This window comes from Rhipicephalus sanguineus, chromosome 1 (assembly GCF_013339695.2).
Source record: "Rhipicephalus sanguineus isolate Rsan-2018 chromosome 1, BIME_Rsan_1.4, whole genome shotgun sequence".
NCBI lineage: Eukaryota > Metazoa > Arthropoda > Arachnida > Ixodida > Ixodidae > Rhipicephalus > Rhipicephalus sanguineus.
The window spans coordinates 178385846-178400173 of record NC_051176.1 but is presented as its reverse complement, the minus strand read 5'-3'; the positions used below and the strand labels follow the sequence as shown (position 1 = coordinate 178400173).

General features: G+C 41.4%; 1 protein-coding gene across 1 annotated transcript in view; it reads left to right on the top strand.

The window, feature by feature from the left end:
• LOC119403141 (beta-1-syntrophin) overlaps positions 1-12355 on the top strand; it is a 133780-nt gene extending 121425 nt beyond the window's left edge. The window contains exons 4-6 of the mRNA XM_037670092.2: positions 2758-2963; positions 5024-5202; positions 5429-12355. Of these exons, the coding sequence (XP_037526020.1) occupies positions 2758-2963; positions 5024-5202; positions 5429-5521 (478 nt within the window). The 3' untranslated portion in view covers positions 5522-12355. The remainder of the gene's footprint in view (positions 1-2757; positions 2964-5023; positions 5203-5428) is intronic.
• The last annotated feature ends 1973 nt before the right edge of the window (positions 12356-14328 follow it).

Below are 14328 nucleotides of genomic sequence, written 5' to 3'. Positions count from 1 at the left end.
CGTAAGCCTTGGCAGTAGACAGAGGGCAGTGTCCCCGTCGTGTGGTTGATGTTTCCCGGTGTCTGTTGTATATGCCAAGATTCCAGGAGGAGGTGCCTTCAGAGGCTGCTTTCTTTTTCCAGGACCCTGCACCATCAAGACTAATCCTGTGGTCAAACTGCACGCAGCGCTCTGCCACTGTGCTCCACTCACTGTTTAATTGACGGAGACCATTCCCATGCTGCCGAATTCTTTCCTGAAAGTTCTTGGTTTCTCCAAAGTACGAGAAGGGGCGGTCATTGTACATAATCTTGTACACACGCCCTGCACTTTTTCTGCAGGCGCGTGGACTTAGCGCCAAGGGATAAAGCCGCCAATATATGGTGTCATTCGATGTGGTCTCACTTTTCACTAGTGTGCCCATCCCCCTCGCACTGTCCGTAACGTGGCGGGCGCTCGTACACAACCTCACCCTGAACCATACAACACCACTTTCAGTTGATCGCATCTATCAGCTATTGGAATTCTGCCTTTCAAGCACTCGTTCCACAAACAGTTCTCCAAGCAGACCAGTGGGGTCACTATGGGTGCCGCAGTCTCGGCCACCATGACAGCATTTGTGATGGAGGGCATCAAAAAGCAAGTGCTTTTCACGTTCGACCCTAAACCCAAATTATTTGTGCGCTACGTGGACAATTGTTTCTATGTAGTGAAGTCTGACGAAGTTGATGACGCTCGCCCGTCTGAACTCCATAGAACCACACATACAGTTTGCAGCGGAAATGGCCAATCGTTCATCTCGCCCGTTCTTGGATGTCCTAGTGAGAAGGCAAAGATGAAACCTTTCCTTTTCAGTTTTCAGAAAGCCAACCCACACAGGACATCCTACCCCACCTGCCACAAGCTTTACACGGTTCGAAGCCTTGTCAACAGGGCTGAAAGGATCTGCTCGTCACCATGGCGGCGGAAGGAGGAAAGGGAGAAAGTAATCTGTGACCTCGGTATTAATGGCTACGCAAAGGCGCTTATATGCAGAGCCCTCCCGCAGAACGAAAGATTGGGAAAACAGGACATTTTCGGCGCCGCAACAATGCCGTGTGTCAATCTCCGCATCACAGGTGCCAGCGAAGCAACGACCCATATACTCATAAAGGCAGGGCTCAACGTCGCCCACAAGCCATCTACCACCATCGGCGGCTTCATCCCTCGGCCCAAAGACCACGCACCTGCAGAAAAAGTGCTGGGCATGGTGTACAAGATTATGTGCAACGACTGCACCGCCTCGTACATTGGAGAAACAAAGAAATTTCAGGAAAGGCTTCAGCAGCACAGGAGTGATCTCCGACAATTAAACAGTGAACGGAGCACAGTGGCAGAGCACTGCAAACAGCTTGACCACAGGATTATTCATGACAGTGAGGTGGTCCTGAAAAAAGAAAGCAACCTTCAACGGCGGCTCCTCCAGAATCTTGGCATATACAACAGACACCGGGAAACATCAACCGCTCCACGGGGAGACTGCCCTTTGTCTACTGCCAAGGCTTACAACAATTCTCTACAAATCATCAAGAAGGCATATATAAGCGCTGTACATCTGGGGCCTTCTCACCCCTGAAGAAGAAGCCGGTCAGGCTTCAAAACATTGGGTATTTTGAAATAAATCTTGGTTGAAGTTTTCTCTTTTCCTTAAGTTTCTGTTACCCCAATCTGGCAGATATCTGCCAAATGTTCACCTTTGAAGCTTCAAATTGCACCAAGATAGCGAAGTATGAGAATCTTTTCTGATTCATAAATTTAACACTGTATCGTCCAGTGTAAACGAGAGCGTAGGAAAGGTGCCGTGTCTAACTATGATGTCTTGATGTTCACAGTTTTGTTATAGCTTTAAGGAAACATGCCTAACATATTTGCAAAAAGTTTTGATTATGTAAAGATTGCTATAGTTTTGTTCTTTCCTGTGCAACCATCGTGACAAATGTGGGGAATGGCTCAGCGTTATGAGTGCTTTTTCATGCCTGTGCACGCCCGTCTCTTTCACAACGAACGATGCACGCTTTCTGGCTATTTCGTGATACGCAGTCACATCAAAAAATTATAACGTTGGCTAATGCGCACAGCCGGCAAAACAAGGTCTCTTACCAACATCATTTCTGGTTTAAAGCAACGTGCAAAAATCTTTATGTCGATTAAGCCGTGCATGCTCCTGGGCACATCACTTCCAATGCCGCAACCACTGCAAAACATTGCCTCGTAGAGCAAAGCTGGCTGCTTGAGCACTCCACACAGAGGTGGATGAGACTGTTCAGGTGGTAAAATGTTTCGCTGATGCCGTTGCCATGTTTAGGGATAATTAAAAGCAGTTAGGTAATTGTTTATCATTTACAGCTCATCCATTCTTTGGGTATAGAATTTGGAACACTATAACATGTGTCTGTGTATAAAAGCGAGATTTCTTCCTGTATCAAATAGACACTTTGCAAGCTTTGTATTTGTTGTCCCTTCAGAAATATGAAAATATTCTATATTCAATTCACTGTAAGCTGCAGTGGTATTCGCTGTGGTTTCATCATAATATCACTCAAATGGCCATTGTTGTTTGTTGTGGACAGACACTGTGATGTGACTTATCGCATTTTTAAAATAACAATTTAAAAAGTAAAATGTGAAAAATGTGAACTGTTCCTTGAGGATTTCAGAAGAAGAAAGGAATTGTGGCATTTGTTTTCTGAGGAGAGCCCGTTACGAGGGGAAGTTTGAAATGCTGCTGGGTCTCCGCAGGCTTGTGACAACAAGTTCTGGCAGGGCCTCCGTGGGACCATCAGCTGGGAGTGAGGCGACCACACTGACACTGCGACTTGGCACACGCCAGGGAGTGCAGTCACGGCTAATGCGCGTTGAAACACATCGAGACTTGGCAGTGTGGGCCCGTCACCTGGTGCATGGTGCCCATCTTGCTGTGGCTGCTGCCAAGGAAGTGCGCTTTGGTGAGCAACTAGGTACTTCTTATATGACAGTAGCACATCAGTCTTCACAACAAGTAGCAGCATAGGAGGCGATCAAGCAAGCCAGAGGGAGGGCCAAAGTATTGTAATGTCCTGCTCTCACGTGACTGCCTTGTGGGTAATGACATCGAGGCACAGTATGAGCTCCAGAAATGAAAACAAAACTGGCTGTAGAAAAGCTGTTGTATTAAATATTTAGGGTGCTCTGAGGCACGGCTTTTTTGTAGTCCCGGACCTTCATCCAAGTTCGTAGTACTGAGGTTTGGTCTCTTGTATTATTTATTAACAAAAGAACAAAAAGCAAAAAAAAATTTAATGTCAGTATTTTTTAACGGAGCAGAAATTCAAATCTGCTGTGGAGCCCGTAAGCTCGTTCGCTATACATTAAGTGATGACTCCAAAAGAGCATGTAACTAAGGTATTGCACATTTCATGATTTGTAATTTAGACAGCTTTGTTACCATTTGACATACCTGCCTACAGCAGACAAAGTTACTGTTATATTCACTCAAGTTTCAATTTATCCAAGGTAGACTGCTGGGCATGAGACTTCCTGTAGTTCTCCAGACAAAAGACTGTACTTTCTAATGCTGTTTATGCTGTAAAGCTGCCTTTTGTACAGCACAGACACAAGCTGCTGTCACTGTCTGCTGCTGTCTGCCTTGCTGTTCATCTATACACTACATTAATGTAAGGTTTGTTTAACTGGGCTTGACTGTAGTCTGGCTAAAAAGGTGTTTTAGTGCTGTTGGCTGCAGCAACACTGTTTTTAACAGTACAATCAAAACAAAGCTGGTGTGTGTAATTACTAGAGGCCGGATTTTTAGGCACTAAAAAAGCTAATTTTAGGCGCCAAAAATAGGCAGGCAAAACAACGTTTTAGGCTTCCAAAATAGTAAATATAGGCACAGTAAATTTTCACATAAATGCAAATAACTTGAAACGAAGACGTGCGCGACCTCTGTGTACGAAAGGAAAACAAAAATGTTATTGCTTAAGATGGCACAAAGGCGTTAAACAGTTGAACTTAGCCGTGCAATGTGCTTTGTCCCACAGGGTTCGCAGGACACTGTCTCTCCCGTGTTGTGCACGGTGAGTCACGATTCCACTGCCGAATCAACGCACTCCTGGGTGTCTTCTCGGCATGACTGAGAAGGGCAGAGCACGAGCAGATAGGCAGATCGCTAAAACACCAGAAGGGAGGAATTCCACCTATTGTCCGGGTCGAATCGCGTAGAGCCAATTTCTCTCCTGCCAGTGAATCACTGGCGTAGCCAGGGGGGAGAGGGGGTTCAACTACTTTTCAGTTTTACATGCCTATATATGCATGCATGCATACAAGCACTCTCACGAACATACATAGAGTATGGTTGAAACCCGTGCCCCCCCTCCCTTCCGAATAAAAATTTCTGGCTTCGCTGATGCAGTGAACACCATACAAGTTAACTTACAAAAACAAAAGCCGCGTGCACATAATATTTTCCTTTCTTTTTTTGCTCTTCTCTTTCCTTTCTGTTCAACGGTCCCGCATTCGCGAACCGTGCACGCCGTGTCTCTGCGGCGGCGAATGTGCATGTCCCACTTCACGGCTGCTAGCCGTTGTTTCCGGGGGTTGAACTACGGGACTAGGTTGAACCCCATAGTTCCAAATAGTCAGTGTTGGGCCGTAGCATGAACAACCGTCTCAAACTGCTCCCGGGAGTGCAACTTGAGGCTAAATAGTGTTAATACAAGCGCCAATTTTGAAAATAGGCATTTATAGGCATTTGTGAGCATTTAGGCACAAACGCCAAAAATAGGCATTTATAGGCACTATAAAAACACTATAAAAGCCTTTCTTAACCTCTAATTCATGCTCATATATCAAGATGGCGCGATAGGAGCGCAAGGAACAAAATAGGCATTTGCCTAAAACCCGGTCTCTACTAATTACATTTTGAAAAATAAATTTCTTCTCATGCCATCATTTTTACATTAATGATATTGAAGATGTGCTGAATGTAAATTGATGTTATGTGAATTCTTCTTTTTTTTTTTTTTAGCCTGTCTTTTCCAAGGCCAGGAATGCACTCTTACATTACATTATGAAGATGGCTTTCTTCTACAAGAAAACCGCAGGCAACTGTCCCTCTGGCAGTTCCCATTTGAAAGACTACGAAATTCTGGTGATGATGGCATGCGTCTTGCTTGGCTTGACTTTGGTGGAGAAGATGGAGAAAAGGTATTTCATTTTTACTCGTCTCTGCTGTAATATTTAAAAATAAGAAAGTGCCCTTCAGTATAGATGTTATATTAGTTCACCTCTTGCTATAGCCAGTGTGAAAAGTATTCCTTTGCTTTAGGAAAGGAAGTCTCTACTGGAACTGGAACATTTGTATTTAGAGTAATATTAAGGTGAATGCTTCTGGACAAAGCTTTTGTTGAGGCTTGGTAATTTTCCTTTTCAGGAGCTGGACTTGATGCAGTGCCCCAAGCCATTTGTGTTCACACTGCACACATTCCTGTCTGCCAAAGTAACTCGAATGGGCCTGGTGGCGTGACAGCTACAGGACCACCACGCTACAGCAGCTGCTTCAATTGTGCAGCAGCAGTGGCCCATCCTGGGGTGCTGAGCCACACGTGCTACGGGGTGGTGGCTCCCTAGGAAGATAGCAGCTGTGCACCTGTTGCCAGGATTGTGTAAAAAGATAGCCAGAGCTGTGAGTGGGTTTAATATGGAGCCAGAACATTACTCCTGCTCATGAATGCATGGAGTGTAATGGCTATGGCTTCATGCAGGTGAGACACACTATGTAGCTCAACCGCTGTTCCAGCTGCCATTCGTGTCCATGCAACCATTCATGGCCTGTAGATGCCCTGGCAGCAGATGTGCCCACACTAACAGCCGCAGGTGAATCTTTTTCACTGCATCGTGGTGGTCTCACGGGGCTTGTTGCCTGGGAACACACAAATATACAACTGGAGAGGACCCTCAGGGGGCCAGCATTTACACAGCATCTGAAGTTTCTACAAAGCTGCCCTTAAGGGACACTGAAGAAGGAGCTGGAACATGCTGCCCATTTAACATGCACTCCATCAGTTGTGACCCGGTGATCGTCGGGGGTGCAACTTTTCATCGTTTCACACTGCAGCATTCCTTCAAGGGATAAGAAAGGACATCTATCATATAGTGGAATTGTAACGCCTTGTATCAGTGTGTAAGGATTGAATGCTAACAAATATGCCTCTGTGACTAAGTGGCAAGCCTTTTGTAAGACTCTCTCTGCTTATTGGTGTTCAGCTACTGAAAAAAAAAAGTGCTTGCCTTGTTAGTAGCAAGGCAGGAATATGTGCTGCATCACGTGACGAGTCTCGACCGGTGGACTTGCTCCCTACTGTTGCTGCATTCCAAGTGCAGGTCTTCCGGTCGATGCATTAATGGCATATAGGGTGATGCCTTACCTTCAGTTCTTTATCGTTGTAATGCTTGTTCAGCTCATGTTTGTTATCTTTTGTTGCTTTATATATCCATGTCTTGCATTTCTGTTGCTAGTTTGGATGCAACACTGTTTCATATGTACTTTGCAATGGACTTGTTTCCTTTGTTACATTTTGGGCACCTTTGGCTGCATTTATTGATATTTCTTTAAGAGTATGGAAACAATATTTGCACAATTGAATATGGCATTAATGCAACTTTTCACTTGAAATATGAATTTTTAAACAATTTTTACCTCATTCTTTGACAAATAACAAATATGTGCTCTTTCACCGTGCCTGGTGTATTGTGAGTTATATTAGGTCGCAAGGAAGGTTTGGGGGGAGCCTGCTTAGTGGCAAAGGGCCCGAAACACCACCTATTTACAATGCTTATGAGAAGATGTAAATTCCATGCCTGGCTATGCAAAGCTACATCAGGCTGGAGTGGCTAAGGAACAGGTAGCTTTTTTTTCCTTGTGCATGTATATGCAAGTTCATAATATATCACATTCATGAGGTAGTTACATAACATGTTTGTACTTGTTCCACATATTTTCTTGTTTTTGTGTAGTCATAAGTACAAGAATAATACACTAGGCCAGGAAACCTTCAAAACAATTTTGCTGGTTTTATACAACACTTCATTAGGATGGAATTGTAACCATTGTTCTCATAGCAAACCATTGCCAAATGACCCTTCAGTCTGAGTTGCAAACTCTTATTAGTGTACTTTCGCTTTATTTTATTGTTTGCTTTTAGCACTTAGGGACTATTGCTCTGCCTTAACACTTTTTTTTATTATTCATGTGCTGTTGTGATAAGTATGAGCTGCAACATCTGAGTGGTCGTCAGAGGCTCTATAGCACACTGGTGGTGCCCAAAATACTGTATAGCTGAGTGAAAAACCAGAGTCAGCAGTGTGCCTCACAGCTTGAGTGCCTTCATTGCTCTTCTTTTTTAGAGGCACTGCAGCCAATGATCTATATACTTGTTAGGATACTAAAACATTAAACAAGAGTGGCAGCCTGCGGTGGCAAACTAAGCCACCATGCTCATGTGAAGCTTTATTCTGAAAAGCAGTGGCATCTTAGGTGCTTGTTTACCATTTGGTCATCACTTTCATAGAGACAATGTCAATGAGATAAGAATCAACAGAAGAAGCTTGTATATCAAAGAGCCTTCCAAATTTTGTTTTTGGTTAAATGGTACCTCTGCAGTTTATCTCAGCGTACCCCAGCACTTGTTCCAGTCATGGCTCGTGTGTTGCAACTTGTACTTATTGTGACATTATGTGATGGCTCCTTTATTATTATTATCATATTATGTGTGTGTGTCTGTGTGCTCAGAGTGTCAACAACTCTTCACAGCTAACTTGCATGTCACCTGATCGACTCAATATTATATTGGATATGACGAAGGAAACCTAGAATTCGGTTGTCATGCTTCACTTTAATTGTGTAGTCTCCTGTTATAATGAAGCCAAAAATGAAGTATCCACTATGGTGTAGGTTATAGTGAACCAAATTTTTGTTAGTGCATAGCCTGAATTGTGTATTCTGTTGCCAACCACAGTCACCAGCTCATTTTTCAGGCACTTGATTTTTCTGACCTGTGTGATTATCAGAAGCTACACTGCGTACTGCTATTTTTTTTATTACGGTAAGCCCATGTGATGCTGCAAATATGGCAACCATGAACAACATTGCCTCCACAAATTCACCATCAAAAACCATACTACCATTTTGTTTGCAAACTCCGAATGAGGCATTGGTAGTAAGACCTAGTGGCCTAGGCAGTACAGCTGTGGCAAAATTTTGCCAACATACAGTGGAGAGGCTGATCATAAGCCAGCTTGGGAAGTTTGCCATAATTGGTTATTAAGCACAAGATTGCACATAAGGGGTATACTGACAGCTGGTAGCTCAAGTTCATGTGTTTTTGTCTGAAAAATCGGTTGCTAACTTACCTAGCAAGAGTGACTTAAAATCGGACTTTAAGGATGTGCATGCATGTTTTGGTTAGTGGCTTGGCTTGGTTGACCCACAGCCAGCAAGCCAACACGGTGATGCCGTGTGATCATACATGGATTGGACAATTGCATATTAGGGACGATGCAAAGTGCATGTATGTAATTTATTACTGTTACCATGCTGCTAGCCTCTGATGGACCACCAAAATATTAAGGAGACTTTCTGCTAACCCAACAGAGAGGCATCATGCTCGCATTTCTTTCACGTACCCCTGATTGAGATTTTTTTTGCCGATGTCACTATGTGTACTTATAAGGAATGTGGGTTATAATGAAGGTATTTTCGTGTCCATTGCAACTTCATTATAACAAGGTGCACCTGTATTTTCTTAATGCTATGCACATGACAGAGTATAGCTGTGCATCTTTCACTCATTCGTAGCTGTATAGCAGCTGTTATAGATGACCCAGTTTTCTTTATTTCTTTGTTCCTTCAGGAAGTTTGAATTTTAGTTGATGTGAGAGCTTTGTCAAGAATGCAGTACACAGGGCTATAGGTTGCTTGCTTGATTAACAGATGGTTTTGACATGCCTATAGGTGATGTAGGGAATTTCGTAGGAATTGTACCACACAGAATTGTGCATCAAATCTGAGTTTTAGAAGAAAGGGTCTCAAGTGCATTAGTTCAGTGCCAGCACTTACTGATTCCATTGGAAAAGCAGTCTTGCGTTAACATTTACGAAATCTTCTGTTTATTTCTTCTTTTTTTGTTACTTTAATACATACACAATGTAGTTGCGCCCTTTTGGCTCTTATATGTGTGCAACTGCTGTAACCCTTGGCAGGCACCAGTTGTGTAGTAACATACACTTTTGTGAGCAGCTAAGCTTGAATGATTGAGTGTAATGGGTTCCTTTACTTTTTAATATGCTTTGACTTAAACAAACTCTAAAGGCAGACATTAAGCCAAGCAAGACTGGTAGCTCACCCTTGTGGAACTCTTATTAGCCCTTGTTATCTGAAAGAGATGAAATGAAGGGCATTGAAATTGAAGTCCAAATTTCTCTTGCACAAGTTCAATTGCCTACGAACCATGGTAATTCTTGTGGTGCAGCACCTTTTGCTACTTTTATTACAACACATGGGTGGCATTTGGGTAAGGCACCTGCAAACAGAATTAACAATGTATGTGACCAACCAAGCATAGCTCAAAGATACTTGACTACACCACAAATTCCATGGAACAGTCATCATATTGGGCATTGTTGTTCCACCTTTACATAGGGGCTCTGGATTACATTAAGTTATTCGAATTCGATAGAATATGGGGTGCTCCATTGGCCAAGCCCGCAGCAATATCACTGTAGACAGTACATCTTCGATGAGCTGGTTTCATATTTCAAAAGTAGTGTCACCATATTGGGCTTTTACTTTTCTGATTTAATGGTGTTCTGCTTTTGGGTAAAAGTGACATACTTGTTATATTAATACTAGTACCTGTCATTTTAGCCCAATTTAATGTTTGCCTTTAGTGACTTTTTTTTTGTATTTGAGGAGAAGGTATTTATTGCAGAGGTGTTTGATTTTGTAAAAGTAAATATATTGAACACTGGAATTCGCTAGTACATTGTAGGCGTCCAAGCAAGATCGCCTACTTTTATCGGCAGTGTGAGGTAGCAACTGCATTTGTTTCAACAAAATTATCTGCATTGTCACTCTCTGTTTCCTATCTTGAATTTTCTTTATATATGTCAAGATGTTGCTAAAAATATCTTGTGTTGACCACATGACAGTGCAGCTTTCACTGTGGCTGCATTATCTGGACTCTAGTCATCTAGAATGCCTAACACAAAGCTCATAGCTCTTATTTGATGCACTAAGTTGTTTTCAGTAATGTAAACTACCACTGTAGTTGTGGAGCCTGGATTTCCTTTACTTATAGGAAGAGCTGTTGCAGGCATCGCTTTTATACAATGGTCATTTTATTTGGTATATCTGTTAACACTCTACATAACCAAATGTTTCCATATCCTAAAATGAACATATTATAAGTGCAGCTCTGTCATGTGGACACATGGACTTTTTATGTGTGTTACACTTCCACTTTGTGGTCTTGTCTATATGTGGGAATTGCAGCTAATAAGCATAAAGAATTGTTATGAGGACATATTTTCAGAACTGTAGCAAGCTCATTGATGTAAGCATGTCGTAGACTGCAGCATCGTTACTGGTTGTGAAGTTTCAGTAATAATTACAGGAAAGTATGGCCAGTCTGAAGAGCTGAGTTCAGTACTGACAGTTCTTTTAATGGAGTTGTTGCTAGTGCCTGTAGAAGAAGCAGGACACGTTTGTCCTTTTGACTAAATGTCATAAAAAAGCTCAGGTTGCTGTGAAAGTGAATATTTATTACGGGATAAAGCAATAAGAGCGTCTGCCGCATGGAGCACTTGTTGGTGTTCAACAAAAGAAAGAGGTCCTGTAAATTGGGCCTTTTGTTGCTTCCAAGTACATTTTCTTTCTGTCTGACAGTGCAAAATAATCTGAGCACAGTGGGGCCAGTATTCATTGGCTGGCAACAACCTTGTCCTTAGCCTATGTAAAAAAGCTCCCTATCTTATATCATGTTGTTTTCTGTAATACTTCTTTTTCATACACACAAATGCACACACACACACACACCACACACACACACACACACACACACACACACACACACACACACACACACACACACAAAACAAGGAAAACTGCATTTGTACAACGAAAATGGTTGGATGGACAGCAGTTAATGCCAAAGAAGCAATTCCCTGAAGGGATGTACACTTGCATGCATTGCTTCTATTTCAAGGTGTGGTCATGCCTCAATTAACTTTTGTATTTATACAAAGTTTGTGTACTGTTGTCATCATTGTTTACACAGCTGTAATGTGCGTGTTTGTACACAGAGGGTCTGGGATAATCCTACCAGTGCATTGCATTCGCTGTACTTTGTATGCAACTTTTCCACTCAAGTCAATGCATATTGGTGCACCATATTGTATGTATGCAAAGTTTTGAAGCCTGCACAGCCACACACATTGCTTCAAAAGGTTCCAAAGCAGTTGTTGGCCAAACAGGTCTTGTATTGTGGGACACTTCTCTCATGAGTATATCAAATGGGATTGGGTCCATTGAACACAACTGCTAAACTGTTACACTACTGTAGTGCTGTGTGTCTTTGCACAGAAGTGGAGTTGACAATAAGTGCTAAGTGCCCTTATTTGCTAGCTCTGGATGTTTTTGTGACCATAGGTATTGATATTGTACAAATGACCTCCTCTGCTTATTTTAGTGTTTACTGACAGTGCAGATGTACTGTTATTCTTTTGTTGTTCATTTCAGACCTATTGCATGACATTATCTGTGCTGCTATTCCCATACAAAGGAACAAACTTCAATGTGGTATAGTAGTCTTATCTTTTGCAATATATATCTATACTGGGGAGCCTGAAGTGTTATGGTTTCTGCAAAAAATATAGTTGCCTCCATCTACAAAACTCTGTGAATAAATTTAGGGAGATTGTAAAGTTTTCAGGTTTTTCATGTGATGTGAGTTGCTTTGCCATAAGCCCTTTACTGTAAGTAGGTAGTTCATCTGTCAACCAAACTTCTTATATTTGGTATTGACAGGATGCACAAAGGGAGCCTCATGGTAGCTACAAGGTTTACTACTGTTTCTGAGCTCACTTTGTGACGAGAGCTTGCATGTTGAATAGACTAATGATCTTTGTTATGTCTGCTTCGTTTGTCTTGAGATGTGTTTGCAGCACCTTGAGCTTAACATATCACTGTTACTACATTCATTTATGACGTGTGCCTCAATATGATACAACTGCCGACAACATTTTAGTTTTGTTCTCACTCCTTTCTATTAAGAAAATCTATTAAAGAATAATTTGCAAAGTATCTTTGCGTTCTATTTCACTTGGTTTGAATTTTCACTTGTCTGGGTGGCCTGGGATCTCGAGAAGCTACTTTGGCAACAGTTACTCTTTTTAGATGCCTAGAAGCTTTATATACATCTTACCATCAAACACTTGTTACGCTTCAATTGTTTGTACACTTTATTTCAGTAGGGCAAAATAAATTTTAAGGTGGTTGTGTGAAATGCTGTCACATGTAAGCTGTTATGGCCTCATATGTTTTATATATAAAATACGGGTGATTACTACATATATTAAAAGCTCTAAAGATTATTTGGATTCCTTATTGAGCATCAAAAGGCAGACTAAACTGTTCGATTCGCTTCAACTGAGAGGTCTGTGTAGGCCTGCCTGGCTGATCCGAGTAGTGCCGACCACATGAAATTCTCATATATGACAAATGCGCTGTTTACTAAAAAGAATTTATACTTTCCTTAGGAGCAAATTTGAAGTGTGTTTTTTAAGTGGTACTACAAAGCTTAAGTTCCACTGAAAGAACGTCTGATGAAGTGCAGTATTTTTGTTTATTTCCCACATTGTCTAGTATGTTTCAGATGAGGTTTTCAACATTACATGATTCTTTGTCCCTTGAGAGGGGTATGTATTTTATGCAAGAATGCTTAATTGTATGGTACCATGTGATAGTTACTGCAGAGGAAGAAGCAGCTCTGAAAGATCTGTTGTATCCATACTGCATTAAGGATTCATACATGTGTATCTGGTACACTCCAATATGTGTCTCTGGTAACACAAATAATGAATTTGTCAGGCTGTTTATGACAAATTCACTGAAGTTTACATTGACCTTGTGCAAACATTTGTGGGCAGTAACCTAAACCATGAAGAAATATAGCATATTGGTACAGTACAAACGTGTACACATACACGTGCACATATTTTGAAACAAGCCCTTCAAAATTTTTCAAGTGACAATTACTCTGAAGAGTCTGCAGATTTCACAGTGGTTTTAATTTCTGTGTGTGAATAAGTGTTACTTGATATTGGATTGCCTATATATGTTGATGCCATGTGATTTGTGTGTGCTCATGTAAGCTCCAGCAGTTGCTGGACATCTGTTCAACCAAATGGCTTAACTTTCTGCTTTTCACATGGCTGGTGAAGGGGACAGATGAACTGAACTGGCTGGCTGGTGTTGTGCAGTACTTATGCCTACTGATGTTCTGCTGCTGTCATTGGTTATAGTGCAGACCATCGTACACTTGGTGTTCTTAGTCATTCATTGAGGGTTAGTTCCTGCATACAAATTTTCACGACCACAATCTGTCCTCGATCTACTTTCTTCAAACCATTTTCTTTTGCACCATATTTTAGGTTCTAGTTCAAAACAAAACTGTCTAAGCACTTCATTTTAATATTGGGACTTAAGGGGGTATGGTAGGATAAAGGGGTCATCTTTGTTTTAGCTTTATATCTCAACAACTGTTCCACATCTTGTAAAATTTTGTGTGATGATTAAGAATGTGTTCAGCCTTCACATAGTGTAATTTTTTTCTGCAGCTTTTTTTTTTTAACTTGAGAACCAAATTTTAGGCTCGGGTGTAAAATTGGATGTACTTTTCCTCGGAAACAAAAATGAGCATGACCATGAAATTTTGCACACTAATGTCAAATGATACTGGCTTTAATTCCTACCAAAAAGAATGGGTCCCTACATTTATCTCACCAGAAAAAAATATATATTGTCCGGACTTATCACATACCATAGGAGAGACATTTCAATTAATTTTTTTTTTCTAAACTATAACGCAAGCATTTTTTCAAAGTTTCAGGTTCAGGCCATTTGGTAGGGATTTGAGTATAATTTCAGAAGTTTCAGTGTAATTAGTCAGACAGTTTTCAAGAAAAAGTATGCTTAGGTTCAAAATTTTTCAAAAAAGTGGTGTTGGGAAAAATGCCATTTTATTTTAAAAACATGCATGGAAAGTGCTCACAACA